Raw genomic sequence first — 18,946 nt, 5'->3', positions numbered from 1 at the left:
GCCAGGACAAACCGACCTCTCCCAGTAGCCGCCCTATAGCGTAACCCCACGTGGAGTCATGATCGCGCATGGGACTCGTCACTACCGCTGTGGCCCCCCCCCCGGGGGCTACCCGACGGACTTGGTGTCCGTACACTTTACTGCATCAATGTTAGCACCTCCTCCATGGGATTGAGGCGGGTGTTTGACTCGTGTTTTAAGCCACTAATTGAAGAGATTAGTAGATAAGATGAGATTTTAGGAAGCACAAACAAAAACACTCTCTATATCTTCTCTATATTTTTGATTAATTCAGTTCAGATACATTAGAACACATAAATCCCCTCCCCCTCCAAAATTAAGAAAAAAAAATACAAATTAAAATAAGAAAACCTAACATAAAAGTTAGTTCAACATCACACCCAGACACCTTCCAAAATCATCCAAGAAAAAAAAGCCCAAAAAGCAATTAAAAGAAAAAAAAAAAAGATATAAACAATTTGCGTAGAAAAACAGTCATATGCATAATTTCACATAACTCTCTCGAATTCTTGTTCTTCTTTTTTTTCGTTTTTTTCTCTTCGAATTTTTTTGAGAGTTCTGCCCTTTTTTTTTTTTTTTTTTTTTAATAGTAAAAGGGAGTGAGAGAGATTTACGGGAGATAGAGACTTTGGTGGTCTTGGTCAGTCCATTGACTGTGACTCCAGTATGTTTGATCCACGGTGTTAGGAAGATCAAACAAGCTTTGATCCCCATTGACTTGCCAATCAAACGATCCGAATCCCCCACCGCTCGATCTATTCTGCAACGCTGATAAATCGACCGGGACCGTCTGATCCAGCAGCCCGCCAGTGATCTCCTGCATCTTCAATTCCTCTGGAACCATACCGCCCATCACTTTCTGCTCCTGTTGCTGCCACTGATTCTGCTGATCATGACCTTGTTGATTCAACCTAAACGGCGTGATCTCCGAAATATTGTTAAACCCAAACGGCAATGCCTCGCTCGACGCCGTTATGAGGCTCGTGAAGCTCCCAATCTCGGAGAATATCCCGCAGTCGGAGCTTTGTTGTTCCAGCAACCCGGGCGGGTCGAAACCAGGGTTAGGAGGGAAGAGCTTCGAGTCTTGGACGTTCAACAAATTGGAGGCTGAGCTTAAAGAAGGCGCCTCCGTGACCGCCGAGACCGCCTCGGTGGCAGCGTTGTTCGTGGCGGTGAGACTCGAGCTCTCGCTGCTAGAATGAGAGTTGGACTTGCGCTCTCGCTGCTGCTGCGGCTGCTGGGGCGCTGATGCGTCGGAGGGCTTAGTCTTGGAGCGCTTCGCCTTCCGGCAACCGCCGCCGACTGGGACGTTGCGGAGGACGCCACCTTTGGTCCAGTAGCGGCGGCAGCTTTTACAGAAGTGTCGGGGCTGGGAGAGGTTGTAATTGTTGTAGTAGCAGAACTTGGTGTTGAGCGAGTCGCAGCGCGGGCACTTGAGCGCCTGTTGCTGGTGCTGGTTGTGCTGGTTGTGATGCGGTCGAAGCCTCCGGTCCCCTCCTCCGCCTCCACCTCCGCCTGCGCCGCCTCCGAATAACCGCCCGCCCCCTCCGATCGAATGGATGTCTTGCATTTCGCTAACTCTCCCAGACACGAAAGAATACTCAGAGTAGTATCTTTTCGGTGTTCGAATCACATGCTAGCTCGGAAGTTTCATATTAAATTTTCTGGGATATTTTCAGGGAAAATGCTGACTATGACTGAGAAAGTTCTCTTCTCAGGACTCGCTGTTTTATGTGAGAGAGAGAGAGAGAGAGAGCGAGAGCAGAGAAAGAGCTTCCAAACTCTCTGACAAATATCCCTGCAGATCTTCCAATTCTATTTTCGTTTTTTTTTTTTTCTTCCAAATTACGGAAAGAGCCCTGTACATTAACCAAAATGACAACGGTCCACAATAGTGATGTGAAATTACCTACTTAGGCCTATTGATAATTTGGAGTGTTACTGAAACTATAGGTGTTATTTGGGAAGTTTGAGGATTTGTAGAGATGTTGACTAGACATGGTTGGACAGGGGAAGATTGTACGGCCCTGGATGGGGATCGAGCCGTCCACGTGGACGGATGAAGACCATGGAGAGTTGCTGTCCACAAAATCAGGTTGTCGCGTTGTCGGCCACACTAATTTTATCAGCTGTGCTATCCTGGTGTCAGTCACCACTGGTCCACTGGGCGCCACGTCGCCTGCTGTCATTCTTGAGCAGTACACAGTACATGATTTTGTTAACAGTGGAGGTTTAGGTTTCCGTACCTTCTCCGAACTGGTAGTGCCAGGTTCTTTAGTTGGTATTAAACTATTTTAAGGTAATTCATTAAATGTTTTTTTTTTTTTTAGAACTATTTTTTTTTTTTTTGGTAAGATTTTTTTAGAACTATTGAGCATAAGCTCGTTAGCACTTAATATCACATACCTACTACTTTATTTAAATAGGAAAATTTTCTAAAAATTCACATGCAACTATGCAAGGTATATATAAGTTTTTTAAAGTATTAGGTAGCAACAGTGTACTAAATTTAGTAACACTGTAGTTACCCAATATTTTATTATATTCATAAAAAATCATAGGGGTAAATACTCTAAACCTTCTTGGGGTTTTCCAACTTTATTTTTTTTTCACTGGGGTTTCATTTTTATCACAGGAGATTCCTGTAGTTTTGATAATAGACCAAGTTAATCCTTCGTCAGTTAACCGTTAGTTGACTTAACGAAATTTCACGTGGACCAATCACATGTTGACACGTGGCACCTACTTAAAACTTTTTTTTTTTTTTTAAATTTTTTTAAAAAAAAAAAAAAAAAGAAAAGTGTTGCACGGAAACACCCCTCGCCATTTGGTATGTCACCACCCCCCTTGGCCACGGGTTCCCACACCCTCAAAAGGTCCCGGCAGTGGTTTGGCCAAATTCCCACCGCAGGAAACAAAACCACCTCGCAAGCACTCCAACGGGGTGGCCAATGGTGGTTGGTGGGAGTTTCGGGCCACCTCAAGGTTCAATGGGGTGGTTTCTCGGTGGGATGGTTTCTCGGCCATCTCCCCTCGCAGCCCCTCCCCGAGGTGGCTCCTGGCCACCCCCCTGAGGTACCCGCTGTGGGGTGGCTCGCCATCCCGGCCAGATGGGGGTGGCCAGGCCACCCCCATGGCCAAAGGGGGTGGCTCCCAAATGGCCAAGGGGGTGGCTCGGCCACCTCCAATCTTTTTTCTTTTTTCTTTTTTTTTTTTATTTTTAGAAAATACATTTTTTTTTTAATTTTTTTTTTTAAAAATTAAGTAAGTGCCACGTGTCAACATGTGATTGGTTTACGTGAAATTCCGTTAAGTCAACTAACGGAGGACTAACTTAGTCTATTATCAAAACCACAGGGACCTCCTATGATAAAAATAAAACCCCAGAGAGAAAAAAATAAAGTTGAAAAACCCAAGGGGGGTTTAGAGTATTTAACCCAAAATCATATTCTCTCTCCTATCACTAGTCATGCCTCTTAATTATTGGCCTTCTTCACCTTCACTTTCTTAAATTAGAGATTTGACCCAAACCCCTCGAATCTCTCACACGGCCTTCATCATATTGTAGTGGGAAATAAAAAATCAACAATGCAAACACTACAAAAAACACAAGTGTTAGGGACGCACAAAAATTTGGTTGTTTTAACCAAAAGACCTAACTAGGGTCATTTTAATAGTAAAACGACTACTCTAAGAAGAGAGGAGTCTCGAAACCCTCTCCCTCAATCAGCTCACTCTCCCTCACCCTAAGCTCATCTCTCACCCTCACCCTCAGCGCACGTACTCTCTCTTTATCTCTCTCTCTCTCTCTCTTTCATATCTCCAGTAGATAGCCCTTGTGGCCTCCCACATCACCTGGGTATAGAGATAGAAATGTGTTTATATGTATACTCGCACCCTTAATGATAACAACGCATTTTTAAAGCTAATTTGGTGATGAACCCATTAGAACTCCGCAGTTAAGCATGCTTATGCAAGAGTAGTACCAAGATTGGTGATTTCATGGAAGTCTGATTCGAGGGAGTCAAAAGCGGACAATATTGTGTGTGATTGGGTGGGGTGTTACAAATGGTATCAAAATCATTACCCAGGCTGAGATGGGAGGAGCGTGCACAAAGCCTAAGAGGGTCGATAGCGGGCACTCACTGGGACGCCAAGATTGTGCTAATCTCATGAGGGTTGCTAGCAGGGATACTAGGTCATAAAATGGGGTGATTGTAGCGTCCCACATCGCCTGGGTATGAACATAGAGATGTGCTTATATGTATACTCACACCCTTAATGACAACAACACATTTTTAAAGTTGTAATGGTCATGAACCCATCAGAACTTTGCAGTTAAGCGTTGATGAGTGCCTAATATTACATATTTGAGTCTCTTAATTTGCATTTGTTAATCCTTTATCTTTACTATGATCTGATGTTTTTTGTTAGTTTTGTTATTTTAGGGTTTTGCAGGTTGCTAAGGGAAAATTGTGGATTTGATATAAAAAATGCAAAGTTTGGAAGAAAGCCACCAAGGAGAAGCATCGAGCGCACCAAACTGGCGCTCAATCGCATATGCCCACGAGCCCAAAAATGCACTTGAGCGTAGGCACAGTAGCGCACGAGCGCAACTGCGCCTCTTATGAAGAACTCATGCACAAGTGCACTCGTGTGCACCCGTCATGAGATCGAGTGCAATTGCACTGAAGTACAAGCCATCAGAGTGCGCACACCTGGCTAAAAGAGGAAAGTGCTCGAGTGCACTCGAACGCACCTAGTGTGCAATCGAGTGCAGGGACCTGGCAGAAATTCACTTAAGCGTCGTTTTGGAAGAAGAACCCTACAAATAGGGTTATAAAAATAATACGATTTTTGGGAGAAAAGGGAGGCTCCTGTTGGATGACTTTTGAGAGAATAGGAGCAAAAAGGCTAGGGTTTCTAGTTCTTTGGTGGCTTTCAATTTGAATTTTCTCTTTGTAAGCTTCTAAACTTCTATGGATCCCCATTTATTGTATTTTCTTCCAATTTCATGAGAGGCTAAACCCTCAACTAAGGTTGAGGATGAAGCCTCACAAATGATTAGCAACAGATAATTTTCATGTAAATTGATATTTTTTCCAATGATATGAATTGTAGTTCTCATTGTTCCTTTTATATTCAATTAATTGTTGATCACTTTTAATTGATTCCTTGATTTATTTGTTTAAATATTAGATATTCATTGTCATTTGTTCAACAGATACATTGGATTATTCGGTTGAAGTTGGATATCCCTTATGATTTGTGCAAAGCACAGATACATTGGATGATTTAATTTAAATCGGGTATCGTTTGTGATTTGTACAAAAAATGGATACTTTGGATGATTTAATTCATCTTTTAAGCAAAAATAGAACATACATAAAATGTGTCGTTGAAAACTTTGGATAATATTGATGAACATGGAATTTGTTGCTATGATTTTGTGAGTGCTAATTCCAAAACCTTAGTGCTCGTCCATTGATTAATTTCATTTTGTTTAAGTTTATGTTTGTTTATTGTTAATTCATAAAACACTCAATTTTTGTGACTAGGTTAAGATTTTAATTAGTTTAGATAAAAATTGTTTCGAAAAACACAATTCCCTGTGGGATCGACCTCGCACTTACAATCCTTTTACTACAAAAGATTTGTACACTTGCGAGTTTTAAAATTTTACATAACAAGTTTTTGGCGCCGTTGCCGGGGAATTGATTTGATTTTTTAAAATAATTTCTGTTTAGATTAATTTTATCTTTGTACTAGTTTTAGCTAGGATTTTTTTGTTACTTTTGCAATTTAATTTGATTTGATTTGTTTTTGTACATTTATTGATAAAAAAAAAAAATTTTAAAAAAAAAAAAAAAAAAAAGAAGAAGAAGAAAATTTTGGGTTGTTTGTGTTGTTTTAAGACGCTCGAGTGCACTCAAGCACAAGGCAGCAAGAAGAATCCGCCCCTACGCTAGATCCCTTCCAATTTGCGCTCAAGCGCATAACAGACTTACGCTCGAGCGCAAGTTATTTCGCTTAAGTGCACCAACGCCGTAACAGCACCATTGACTGATCAGCGCGCTTGCGCTCGATCCCTCCTCACCTGCGCTTGAGTGCATCTCCGTAGATAGCATCAATAGCTCGTAGTAGCTGAAAAACTTTGCCAAATTTTTTTTTTTGGTCCTTTTTGTGAGTTTTTAGTTTTCTGGTTTGCATTTATTTTATGTGTTTTCTCTCTTATCTTTGTGATTATTTGGTGTTTGGTAGTTTAGTTCAATTTCATAATTTATGTTAGTGCATGCTTGGTTGTAGATCCTTGAACCTAGAGCTAATACCCTTAGATCTCGAGATAGAAAGAACTTCTAGAAGGAATTTGAGAACACCGGCTCAGTTAGAAATTGTAGAGATGGGAGATCGATGTGAGACGGTACCCGAGAATGCGGAAGAAGCTAGAACTCTTAGGGAGTTCTTCCCATCCATCACGAAAAACCCTCCTTCGTGCATAGTGTTGCCTGCAACCAATGCTACGCACTTTGATCTGAAACTTCATGTCATCCAACTCCTACCTTCATTCCATGGTCTAGAGAATGAGAATCCTTACAGTCTTGTAAAGACATTCCTAGACATTTGTTCGACCTTTCGGCTTCAAATTTTTTTCTGAAGAATCGGTGTGTCTTCGGCTGTTTCCTTTCTCCCTATACAATAGGGCGAAAGCTTGGTTAAATTCCAACATGCCCGGATCCATCACTTCATGGGAAACCCTGGTGAGCAAATTTTTGAATAAGTTTTTCCCGATGTCTAAAGTCAATTAATACCGTCGGAAGATTAGCAGTTTCATTCAAGAAGAGGAGGAGAAATTTTATGAGAGCTAGGAGAGGATTAAAGAATTGGTTTTGAAATGTCCACCCCACGGATTTGAGACTTGGCGGCTCATTCAATTTTTCTACAACAGTTTGACTTTACCGAACTGTAACATGTTTGAGTCAATGAACAGTGGAAGTTTCTTAAGTCTCATAGGCGATGCAGCCTATGCATCTTTGGACAAACTGTCTGACAGTTCATAGTAGTGGGATTTTTCAAGTCGCCGAGATACTCCTCGTGCTCCCAAGAATGGAGGCATCTATGAGGTGAAAGATGAGGCTGATTTAAGGTGGAAACTCGAGGTCCTCACACGTAAGGTTGAAGCTCTCTTTATGAGCCAAACTGTTAACTTGGCGAATGCCCACCCAATTGAAGGATGCGCCCTTTGTGCTAGCCCTATGCACTTGTGATGTAGATTGGAATGCCTCGTCTGCAATCCCGTCTACAGCCCATCCAAACGAAGCCCAACTTGAGAGTCCTCATCTGAAGTCATGTCTACCGCAAGTCTGGACGCCTAAGTTATTTTGCTGTTTTTAGAGTTTATGTTGGTGGCCATCCGGACGGCTCTAAGTCCCGTCCGAACGAGCGCCGTAGCTTCGTCATATTTTAGGTTTGAAGTTTATTTCGTGTTTTATTAGGTTTAGGGTTTTTAGGGTCTATAAATACTTGCTTATAGCCTCCAGAAACGCAGTTGTTGTTTATGAATCAGTTTTGATGAATGAGAATACTCAGAATTGAGTTTCTTTTGTGTTTTTCCTTAAACCTTAGATAGCATCTATTGTTTTAAGAAGATTTCTTAGATCTTAGATAGTCTCAAGGTCTAGAAGTATTTATCATGTTCCTTGTTGTTGTTATTCATGGCAGCCCACTAAGTCACGTTGCATCAACTTGGCACAAAACTGCCCATCTCTGCCAACCTTTGCTGAGTGTCCGATGGAGCAAGTCAATGCTTTCAATGACTATAGGAAAGTATCAAGTGGACCTTTTGCCGAGACATACAATCCTGGGTGGCGGAATCACCCCAACTTCTCTTTGAGGCAAAACCAACCGCTGAATCAAGGGGGAGCTTCCATTCATGCTCAGAATCAATACCCTCTTAGATTCATGCCATAGGCCTATAATCAATTCCGCACATCTCATCAAGCCTAGCCTCCTCCATTCCAATCTACCAATTAAGTGCCAACTTCTTCATTAAAGTCTTCTTTGGAAGACACACATAAGGCATTCATGCAGCTCACTCGCCAATCTATACATGAGGTTAAGAATGCCACCATGGTTAACACTCAAGCAATTGCTAACCTGAAAAGTCAAATTGGTAAGATAGCAAATCATTTGGGTGAGAGAGAAAAAGAAAAGTTCCCAATTCAACCTATGACTAACCCAAAAGGCCAGCTTGTTATTTGATGAGTGCCAAATATTGCATATTTGGGCCCCTTAATTTACATTTGTTAAGCCTTTAGTTTTGCTGTTTTCTGATGTTTCTGTTAGTTTGGGTGTTTTAGCGTTTTGTACATTATTAAGAGAAAATTGCGGCTTTAAGGTGAAAATTGTAAGGAAGTACGAAAAAAGTGAAATTCTAGAAGTGGGATCGAGCACACAGTACCACGCTCGAGCGCACTCCTGCATTTACCCATGCAAGCAGCGCCCATGCGCTGCGCCATAGAAGCCTTGAAAAATTCCCGAGTACGCTCGAGCGCACTCAGGCTGACCTGGTAGCATCGAAGCACTTGGATTTTAGTATTTATAGCATTCTTTTCTTTTGTTAAAAAAAAAAAAAAAAACATACGTTGGAGGCGTCGTTTAGACAATATTTTCGACTTTTTGTCATTCTTGAGCTCTAAGTACGTTTCTTTTTGTACGTTTATTCAATTTTATTTTTTCAATTGAATTTATCATGTTGTTTTAAGTCATGAGAGGCTAGAACCTTTAACTAAGGTTGAAGATGAAGCCTCATTATTGAGTGGCAATTTCATTCTCGTTGTTTTATTCATACAATTCCGATTTTTAATAAAGTGTTGTTTCATTCCAATTCAATGAGTTGATTAATTTCTTTTAATTGAATGTTTGATTATTATTTGTAAAAATATTGGATATTCGATGTATTTCATCCGATAGATACATCGAATCATTCGATTGAAATCAGATATCCGTTGTGATTCGTTTATCAAACGGATACATTGGATGATTTGATTTCAATTGGGTACTCTTTTTGATTTGTTAAATGTTTGGATTCATCAAATGTTTTAATATGCGTTTTTATAGAACATAGAACAATGCATAGGGCTTATGTGTTTGTCGGTACTATGAGTAAAACACGAGAATGGATTGCTGTGATTTGGTTAGGTGAATTACGAAAACCTTAGTGATTTCATTCATTTGATTTACAATCATTTTTAATTTAGTTTACCTTTTTACAAAATCACACAAAAATTTGGAACTAGGTTAAGATATTATTGATTTAGATAGAAATTGACTTTCATGACGCAATTCCCTGCGGATTTGACATTGCACTTGCATAAACTATATTGCAAACGACTCGTGCACTTGCGAGTACTTTTAAAACTCACAACAAGTTTTTGGCGCCGTTGCTAGGGAATTGTTTTTGTTTGTGAAAATTGATTTTTGTCTTAATTGATTTTATTTTTCTACTAGTTTAGTTAGATTTGTGTTTTATTTTCTTTGTTGCAATTTTATTTTTATTTGTTTCTGCTTTATTATCTAACAATAAAAAAAAAGGAAAGTGTTTTTTTTTGGGTGTTTCTCATTTCTGTTGCAGTCTTTGTCGAAGGAACCAGACGAAGTACGCTCGAGCGCACCTCAGCACGCTCGAGTGCACTCGAACACAAGGCAGCAAGGAGAGCCGCACCTTCCCTCGCCCATTCTTCGCCTGTGCTTTAGTGCACTGCACACGCACGCTCGAGCGAACACCATTGCTGCTTGAAAGCACCAAAACAGTAGCACACCTGACGGACCAGCGCGCGCCTGTGACGTCCCACATCGCTTGGGTATGGAGATGAGGATGTGCTTAAATGTATATTACACCCTTAATGACAACAACGCGTTTTAAAGCCGTGATGGTCATAATCCTATCAGAACTTCACAGTTAAGTGTGCTTCTGCTGGAGTAGTACCAAGATGGGTGACCCCTTGAGAAGTCTGGTTTGGGGGAACCAAAAGCGGACAATATTGGGTGTCATTGAGGTGGGGTGTTACAGCGCCTATGCTCGATCGCTCCTCACTTATGCTCGAGCGCATCTCCACAGACAGCATCAGCAGATCGGCAGCAGCTAAGTAAAATTTTTGCAAATTCTTTTTGGTCCATTTTGTGAGTATTTTGTTTTCTGTTTTTTACATTTGGTTTCTGTTTTGTTTCTTTTATTTTTGTGAATATTTTGTTTTTGTTAGTTAGTTTATTTTGGGTGTTTCTTGTGTGGTGTATGCTTGGTCGGAGATCGTTGAACTTAGAGTTGACACTTTTAGATCCCGAATTAGAAAGAACTCTTAGGAGAAGTCGTAGAACACCTGCTGAGTTAGAGACTAGTGTTGAAATGGGAGACCAACCTGATAACACACCTGAGAATGTGGACCTCACTAGATCTTTGAGGGAATTGTTTGCAACCCGTTGTGAGAAACTCTCCCTCGTGCATAGTATTGCCTCCAACCAATGCTATGCACTTTGATCTTGAACCTCATGTCATCCAACTCTTACCTTCATTCCATGGTTTAGAGTTGGAAAACCCTTACAGTCATGTGAAGAAATTCAAAGACAAGTGCGCCACGTTTAAATTTTAGAATTTTTTTGAGGAGTCTGTTCATTTGAGACTGTTTTCTTTTTTTCTTCACAATAGAGCCAAGGCATGGTTGGATTCTAACATGCCCGGATCCATCACATCGTGGGAAATATTGTTGGGCAAGTTCTACAATAAGTTTTTCCTGATGTCTAGAGTCAACGAGTGTTGAAAGGAAATTAGTTTTTTTCACTCAGGAGGAGGATGAGAAGTTTTTTGAGAGTTGGGAGCGGTTCAAAGAGTTACAGATAAAATGCCCTTGTTGTTCACAATTATCTACCTAAATTAATAGGCAAATAATTAGATGTTGTACCCGTAAATGCACGAGGTCAACACAGTAGTATAGTGTGCAAATACGGGGTCATTCCCACGAGGATTGCTGAATCTTGTCTAAAATAAATTCCCATAGTAAAATAAAACAAGAGATTGGATTTAAATTGATAATAAGAAAGGGGTAGAGCTTTGATATCCACCACTAATTATATTTAGCTAATATATCAATATGCCAATGTTTTGATCATGTTATGTATATCTAATGTTTGTCAACCTAAGGGCATGGGTGTATACTCCTTAAGCTATAGATTTTCCTAAGCAACGAGTTCGGCATGGCTGTATACTCTAACTATTTTCTTTCCTAAAGGATTTAGTATCGTGTATACTAAGTTGTTCTTTAGGAATGCATATATTTTGTGGAAATCAACAAACACATGAGGCCTAGGGCATGCAAGTATACTCCCGGTTCCCCATGTTGATTAACCCAAGAACCCGGTGTGGATTACTTTTGTTACTTATGTTAAACCCAGGACTCGGTCATCCAAATTGATTTAGCTAACTAGTTCATACCACATGCACATGTTGATCAGGCACACACATATGAGGAATTCATGAAAACAGGCATTAATCAATTTAGATATCACAACAAGATCATCATAAAGGCACCAATATTGAATATTAACTAAACATAACTAGGGCTTCAATCGAGCCCTACTAAATAAATTAGTTACACATGAAGTTGATGTTAAACATCTTCATAAAATAAAATAAAATAAAGGAAAAGAATAAACCCGGAACTTGAACTTGAAAAGCTCCAATTCTTCTCCTTACAAAGTATCTCTATTCTAGAGGCTTAAGGGTCTATTTATAGGCCTAGGAATACTCTAGAACTCCTAAAAATTGTAGGGTTTGAGCCCTAGTTCACACTAAGCTACAAAACCCTAAAAGTGCTCTTTCCATAACAGGGCAGGCGGCTGTCTCGGCCATCACTCACGGGTGCGCTCGATCTCAGCCCGTGTGCGATCGATCGCAGGTCTGCGATCGATCCTCCTGATGCTTGCGCTCAATCGTGGTTGCCTTGTAATGTCCCATCCTCGCCTGAAGTACGCTAGATGGTAGCTCCCCTGCGGTCGATCGCTCTACCAGAGCCTTCCAAAATCCAAAATAGCTCATTTTCGGTCCAAAATTTATGAGTTTGCTTTTCTTCCAATGACCTACAAAATCAAAGAAAATTTATAAAAGAGCTAAAATGACCTAATTAACTAAAACTAAAAGATTAAAACATGTAAGTTAAGGGCTAAAAATATGAATATTTTAGCACTTAACACACCTCCAAACTTACATATTGTTGGTCCCTTAGCAATACAAAACTAAAAACAAAAATGAAAAACAGAGAACAAAACAAAAGAAAAAAAAAATCCATCTTTCGGGGGATGTACGATTGCATTTAGTATATGCAACAAGCCTTTTAAATCTCTAGGAATTCCCTAGAGGACAAGTGAAGTCTCGTGAGGGTTTTCCAGAAATGTCACCCACAAACATCATGCACAGTTCATGTTATTCAAAAATTAAAGTATCACTTTAAGATCATGATTTTCATTCATTAGCAAGCTTAAAAAGATGAACTCCATCTTCACAATGAACTGGAATCTCAAAGTTCAATTATTTACAAAAGACATGCTAAAACATCACAAGTTTGAAAACAGTGTAAAGTGAACTTAGCACAAAATTATGAGGCTTCCAAATCTTTCCAATGTGTAATGTCTCCATGTCTTAAAACTCATTGAAATTCTAATTAGAATGAACAACAATGGCATATTTCTTTTTCTTCTTCTCTCTTTTCTCTTTTTTTATTTATTTTTATTTTTTTGGTCAGGTAGTGCAATGTTTGGCTCCCTTAAGCTTTCTAATTGACCCAAGTAGCGAGTGTTAAATCAATGACTCCCAAACCAAATGGTTTTAGGGCATTAGGTGTAGAGACACTCCTAATGACCTACTAACTCGAGTAAAAAAGGCTATAAAACCAAACTAACCATGACATTAATCAAATCAAAATTTTTCACCTTTTGACGTGAACGCTCAACGCTTTGAGGCAAGAGGTACAATTACTCAGTGAAAAGCTTATCAATGAAATTATATATATATATATATATATATGCCAAAGTGTCCATCTAATAAGTCATCCAATTTCATTCAAGATACAGAAAACACACATATCAGACCTCATGTCATACCTCACAAATTATGTACCAATGTGCTTGTATGATCAAATCAAACATTTGATTTTTCAACTGTCCTAAAGAAGCAATCAAACTTAACAAATTCTCTCATCAGATCATGTGTTCAAAATTTTAAGCTCACTGATGAATTCAAGCCACAATTCTTTTAGATTAACATACAATTTTTGAGGATAAACATGAATATGCATAATTTTTTTTTTTTTTTTTTTTCAATTAAACAAACAAACACACAAAACAAATAACATGAAATTGGGACAAAGTGTGTGTGAATAACATGTGTGCCCATACCCCCAAACTTAAATGACACATTGTCCCCAATGTGTCTAAATTAAGGAAAATGTTGATGTACAAATTTAATTGTACTCGCAAGCGCACGAGTCGTGTGCAGTAAAGTGTGTCTGCAAGTGCGAGATCGAATCCACAGGGAGTCGTGTTTGCAAAAATAAATTTTCTAGTTTAAACCAATTTTATCTTAACCTAGTTCCAAGTTGCGTATTTTTGTCGTGCAAAAAGCATAAACTAAACTAAACAATTTGAAAACAAGTAATGGCAAATTACTAAGGTTTCCGAATCCCCCTCGCCAAATCAAACAACATGTCTTGCATTTTATGCATACAATAGTCTATCCAAATACACTGTTCAAAAGTTGTAAACATGCAAATTAAATCATTCGATGAATCCATCCGTTAAAAGAATCACAACGAATATTTAACTGAGATTAAATCATCCATTGTATCTGTAGATCACAATGGATATTAGTCTCAATCCAATCATTCAATGTACCCCCAGACGAAACACGACGAATATTAAATTAAACATGAGTATAATTCCAACATCTAATCAATTAAACTTAATCAAACTGTTGGATTGGCTTTTGAACAACACTTTCATAAAATAGTCCCATTGTATATATAAAACGACAAGAACATGTATGTTTATCAATGACAAGGCTTCATCTTCAACCTTAGTTGAAGGTTTTAGCCTCTCATGATAACAAAAACAATAAACAATTGATCTGACATCATGAGAAAAATAAAACTTACAATGGAAGTAGAGTTCAAAGCTCCAAAAACCCAGAAAACACGAATTTTGTCAAAGTACGGCGCCCCCGGCACGTCTCCGTCCATTTACAAAGGAAAAGAATGATATTTATAAGCTAATTTTAGGGTTTTAACGCTGCCAGGTCGGCCGAGTGCGCTCGATCGCACTTGTGCAACATGTCTTTTGCTGCACAGGGCGCGAGTACTCTCGATCGCACTAAACATGCGCTCGAGTGCACTTCCAGTCGGAATTAGCCTACTCTTGTGATATATGAATTTGTAGATCTTTAAGTTAGCTTTCCAATGACACCAAGATCACCTCAATCCGAGCTATACAACTCTAGATATGGCCTTTTTAGTGAGACTCGTCGGGAGCGAATTATCGCTCGATCCCAATTTACTGTCAATGCTCCATGAAGTGTCTTAAGCCCCAGAATTAATGGAATGAGTTGCAAATATCACCTTAAAGCCGCATTTCTCTCTTAACAACCTGCAAATCACTAAAACACCAAAACTAACCAAAAACATCATAAATTAACACAGCTAAGAGCTTAACAAACATAAGTTAAGGGGCCCAAATATACAATATTTGGCACTCATCAAATACCCCCAAACTTACATTTTGCTAGTCCCTTAACAAAACAAAATGAAAACAAGCAACATAAGTCCACTGTCGTGGGAGAGACGATTGCATTTAGTATATGCAACAAGCCTTTTAAATCCCTAGGCATCCCTAGTGGATGAGTGAAGTCTCGTGAGGGTTTAACAGGAATGATACCCACAAACATTGTCAGTGTTGTGTCATTGACAAACACAATTTCTACACAAACACATGATTCTCACTTCATGAGCAGGTTTAACAAAGTAAACACCACAATCAAATCGTCAAGCCAACCACAAATCATTCAACTCAAAGGTGGAAATTTGAGACAACACAAGCTCCAATAGATGCAAAGTGAGAACACAAAGTTAAGAGGCTTCAATTTTTCTCAAAGTTTGGTGTACCTCAAAATTCATAGGAATTCACACAGATGAAAACACGGAAGGCTTAGATCAAGACATGCATTTATATATATATATATATTATTTTATTATTATTATTATTATTATTATTATTATTATTTGTAGGCTGTGCAATGTTCAGTTCCCTTAAGCTTTCTAATTGACCTATATAACGAGTGTTAGGCCAGTGACTCCCAAACCAGATGGTTTTAGGGCACTCGATGTAAAACATCCCTAAGGCTTAATTACTCAAGTCAAAAAGGCTACGAAGCCAAACTAGCCATACAATCATCCAAATTGAATTTCTCATCTTTTTACGCGAACACTCAATGCTTAGTGAGGCATGAGGTCTGGTTACTCAATGAAAAGCTCAAACTAATGATGACATTTTTTTTTAAAAATTTTTTTATTTATTTATCTATCCTCAAGCCAAGTTTTCATCAACACTTCATCCTACAAATCGCAAGGCACACCCTAATCAATCCAAATCTGATACCTCACAGACTTTATGCTAGTGTGCTTGTGATTCAACTCAGACATGTAAAGTCTCTCTAATCCACCAAATGAGTCAAAGGACTCAGATTTCTAATGACATGTAGTGTTCAAAAAGTTAAACACACTAATGACATGCAAACCACAGTTATGATGTAACTCATGCACAATCAACAACATAGCACAATTTTTTTTTTTTTTTTTAACAAAAAAAATTGATAAAAACAAACAAAAAGTCACAAACAAACAAAAAGACAATGTGTTTTTCCACACCCCCAAACTTAAATGACATATTGTCCCCAATGTAGCAAGAGATACAATATCGTGGGATGAGGAAACTTGAGTGTGCAAAGGTCAGGGCGTCCCCCAAACTTGAACACCAAAACACCTGTCAAAATCTAAAAGCAATATTTCCTCATAGAAACAAATATCAAAAGATTAATTGCTGATAGAAACAAAAAGAAAATGACACAAAATAAAATAAAAAATAAGAAAGAAAGAAAATGTGCATAAATTAAAATGGGGAAGAAATTTTACAGTGCTTTCCTTGATCATTTGGATGTCCAACCAATCCCTTTCACCCTTTCTTCTTAAGAATTTGATATCCCTCTGGAAGGATGTTTCGCCATCTCAGGTAGCCTAGTTGCTTGCGTCGAAGGATCTTCTTAGGAACATGGTTCCTTGATTTGTGACCTTGTGTGCATAGATCCTTGAGACGTTCAGAATGAGACGACTTTTTGAGACATTGATAAGATGAAGCTTAGGGTCCATGAAGTGTCTCAAGAGGGATTGTGACAAAGGAGTGAGCTTCAGTACTCACTTCCTTGTCATTGGACAGATTTGGGGGCTTAATTTGCTCCCAGCGCTCAACTTGCTCCAAGTGCTCCTCTTTCTCTTCCTCTTCACTGTTATCCGTAATGAAAGGCTTAGCTGTTGATGAAGATGATTTAGATGATGATATCTCAGTGGTTTCCCCCATTTTCAGTTCGCATCTTAGGAGTGGAGTCCAATAAGGCATCAGCTTGCTCAAGTAACTTGTCAAGGTCTAGGTCACATCCAAATTGAGCAAAGCACTTTCCCAATGGGTCCTCCAGACTTGGCTCATCAACAGTCTCCTCATCTTTTTCCTCACTACCAAGTATGGTGGTGGTTTGAACACGCTCCTGTGCAGACTTACTAGCATCTTCCTCATCAATCATGTAACGGTTAATGAATGGACAATCATCTATCCGATGAGAAGGATGATAACAGTATGAGCAGGACTTATGAGGAGCGTGAGTGTGAGGAGGTTGGGTATGGGCATGCCTAGCTGCCATGAGTTGGTTTACTCTCTCCTCTAAGTCATCGACATGAGCAGTTGGAAAATATTGCACTAATGACTATTGAAGAGGGTAATTGCAAGGTGAAGGCATGGAAGAATGGTTATTGAACTGCGGATATTCAGGATGGTGCAGTTCATGAGATTTGAGAGCATAATTACCCGTGGCATGAGCTCGCCAGGAGAAATCAGAATGGTTGCTCCAGCCTAGGGTGTAGAAATTGGAAGTTAATTCAGACGCTGGACTGGAGAAATTGGTGTCCATCTGCTCATATGAAAAATTGGAAAATTGGCCCCAAGATGGACAATTACCTGAACTATGATAAGGGTTGGAGCAGTATGAACATGGTCCATGTGGGTAGAAATAGTGATGGAAGTTGGTAGGAGCGGGTGTCCTACAACTAGGAGTAGCATTAAAATTACTAAACGGAAAATTCATGCTTACCCTCACTCTTTAAAACAAAACACACCTCCACATGAAACAGTAACCAAAAATAATTTTTTTTAAAAATAAAAATAAACAAAATAAAAAAAAAACAAAAATGAAAAATAACACAAACACAAAAATAAATAGAACTACTAAAAAAACAAAAGACTCAAAAAATCACAAAACAGACCAAACATAAGTTTGGCAAAATTTTAAGTGCTGGCTCGTTTTAATGCAGTCTGCGGAGGTGCGCTCGAGCGCAGGTGATGTGCGATCGAGCGTAGATGGGTGCGGGGTGTGCGCTCACTGTGCAATCGTGCGCACCTGCGGAAGCGTCAAGCGCAGGCACGCGGGATGCTTACTACATTAGGATCGAATGCGCTCAAGCACAGGTGATGTGCGATCGAGTGCTTTGGCAGGGACTAGTTCCTTCAGCTGTACTGCAACAGAAACAACAAGAACAAAAAAAAACTTTTTCTCTTCTTTTTTTATTTTATTTTTTAATTTTTTATTGGTAACTGTAAACAGAAGCAAATAAAAAAAAAAAGAAACAAATTGTAAAAAGAAAATAACTAGTAGAAAAATAAAATCAATTTAAACAAAAATCAATTTTCACAAACAAGGAACTCCCCGGCAACGACGCCAAAATTTGATGTACAAATTTAATTGTACTCGCAAGCGCACGAGTTGTGTGCAGTAAAGTGTGTGTGCAAGTCCGAGGTTGAATCCACAGGAAGTCGTGTTTGCAAAAATAAATTTTCTAGTTTAAACCAATTTTATCTTAACCTAGTTCCAAGTTGCGTATTTTTGTCGTGCAAAAAGCATAAACTAAACTAAACAATTTGAAAACAAGTAATGGCAAATTACTAAGGTTTTCGAATCCCCCTCGCCAAATCAAACAACATGTCTTGCATTTTGATAAGTGCCAAATATTGCATATTTAGACCCCTTTATTTACATTAGTTAATCCTTTAGCTGTGTCGTTATTTAATATTTTGTGTTAGTTTTGTGTTTTTAGTATTTTGTAGGTCGTTGAAGAAAAACTACAGCTTTAAAGGGAAAAATGCGAAGTTTGAAAGAAAGCATACTTTGAGAAGACCTAGATGATGTGGTTAAGTCTAACCAAATCCAAGAAAAGGTTAAATCAGATTAAAGTTCAGATTGGATAAGATTTCGGATCGGATTCAAATTCAGATTCTGCACATGTCTTAGTATTTTGACCATAACTCTCCGATCAAATATCGGATTGAAGTGATTCAAACGGCATTAGAAAGCTAGCTCAAATACTACAATTTGTTGTGAAATAGAATTTTCGTAATTCGGACGGTTTCTATGTCAAAATCGCCCCGCAATTAAGAGACACAAATTTGGACGAATCCTAGTCCGATTTCAGACTTCTATTTTGACTGGGAGACAGACTTCCGAATTATCTAGGTTTACTTGGGCTTCTAGGACTTCCCTAAGCTTATAAATAGACTTCTTTGCATTCAA

The 18,946-nt window shown here is 39.0% G+C and overlaps 1 protein-coding gene across 1 annotated transcript; it reads right to left on the bottom strand.

Annotated features, from left to right (window-relative positions):
• Window positions 1-243: 243 nt before the first annotated feature.
• On the bottom strand, window positions 244-1,812 carry LOC132184123 (dof zinc finger protein DOF5.4). The gene has a single exon (XM_059597631.1). The coding sequence runs from the start codon at window positions 1,589-1,591 to the stop codon at window positions 632-634; it is 960 nt and encodes a 319-aa protein (XP_059453614.1). The 5' UTR covers window positions 1,592-1,812; the 3' UTR covers window positions 244-631.
• Window positions 1,813-18,946: the final 17,134 nt, after the last annotated feature.

This window comes from Corylus avellana, chromosome ca6 (genome assembly GCF_901000735.1).
Source record: "Corylus avellana chromosome ca6, CavTom2PMs-1.0".
NCBI lineage: Eukaryota > Viridiplantae > Streptophyta > Magnoliopsida > Fagales > Betulaceae > Corylus > Corylus avellana.
The sequence above is the reverse complement of the archived record's forward strand: the minus strand, read 5'-3'. Positions and strand labels throughout refer to the sequence as shown.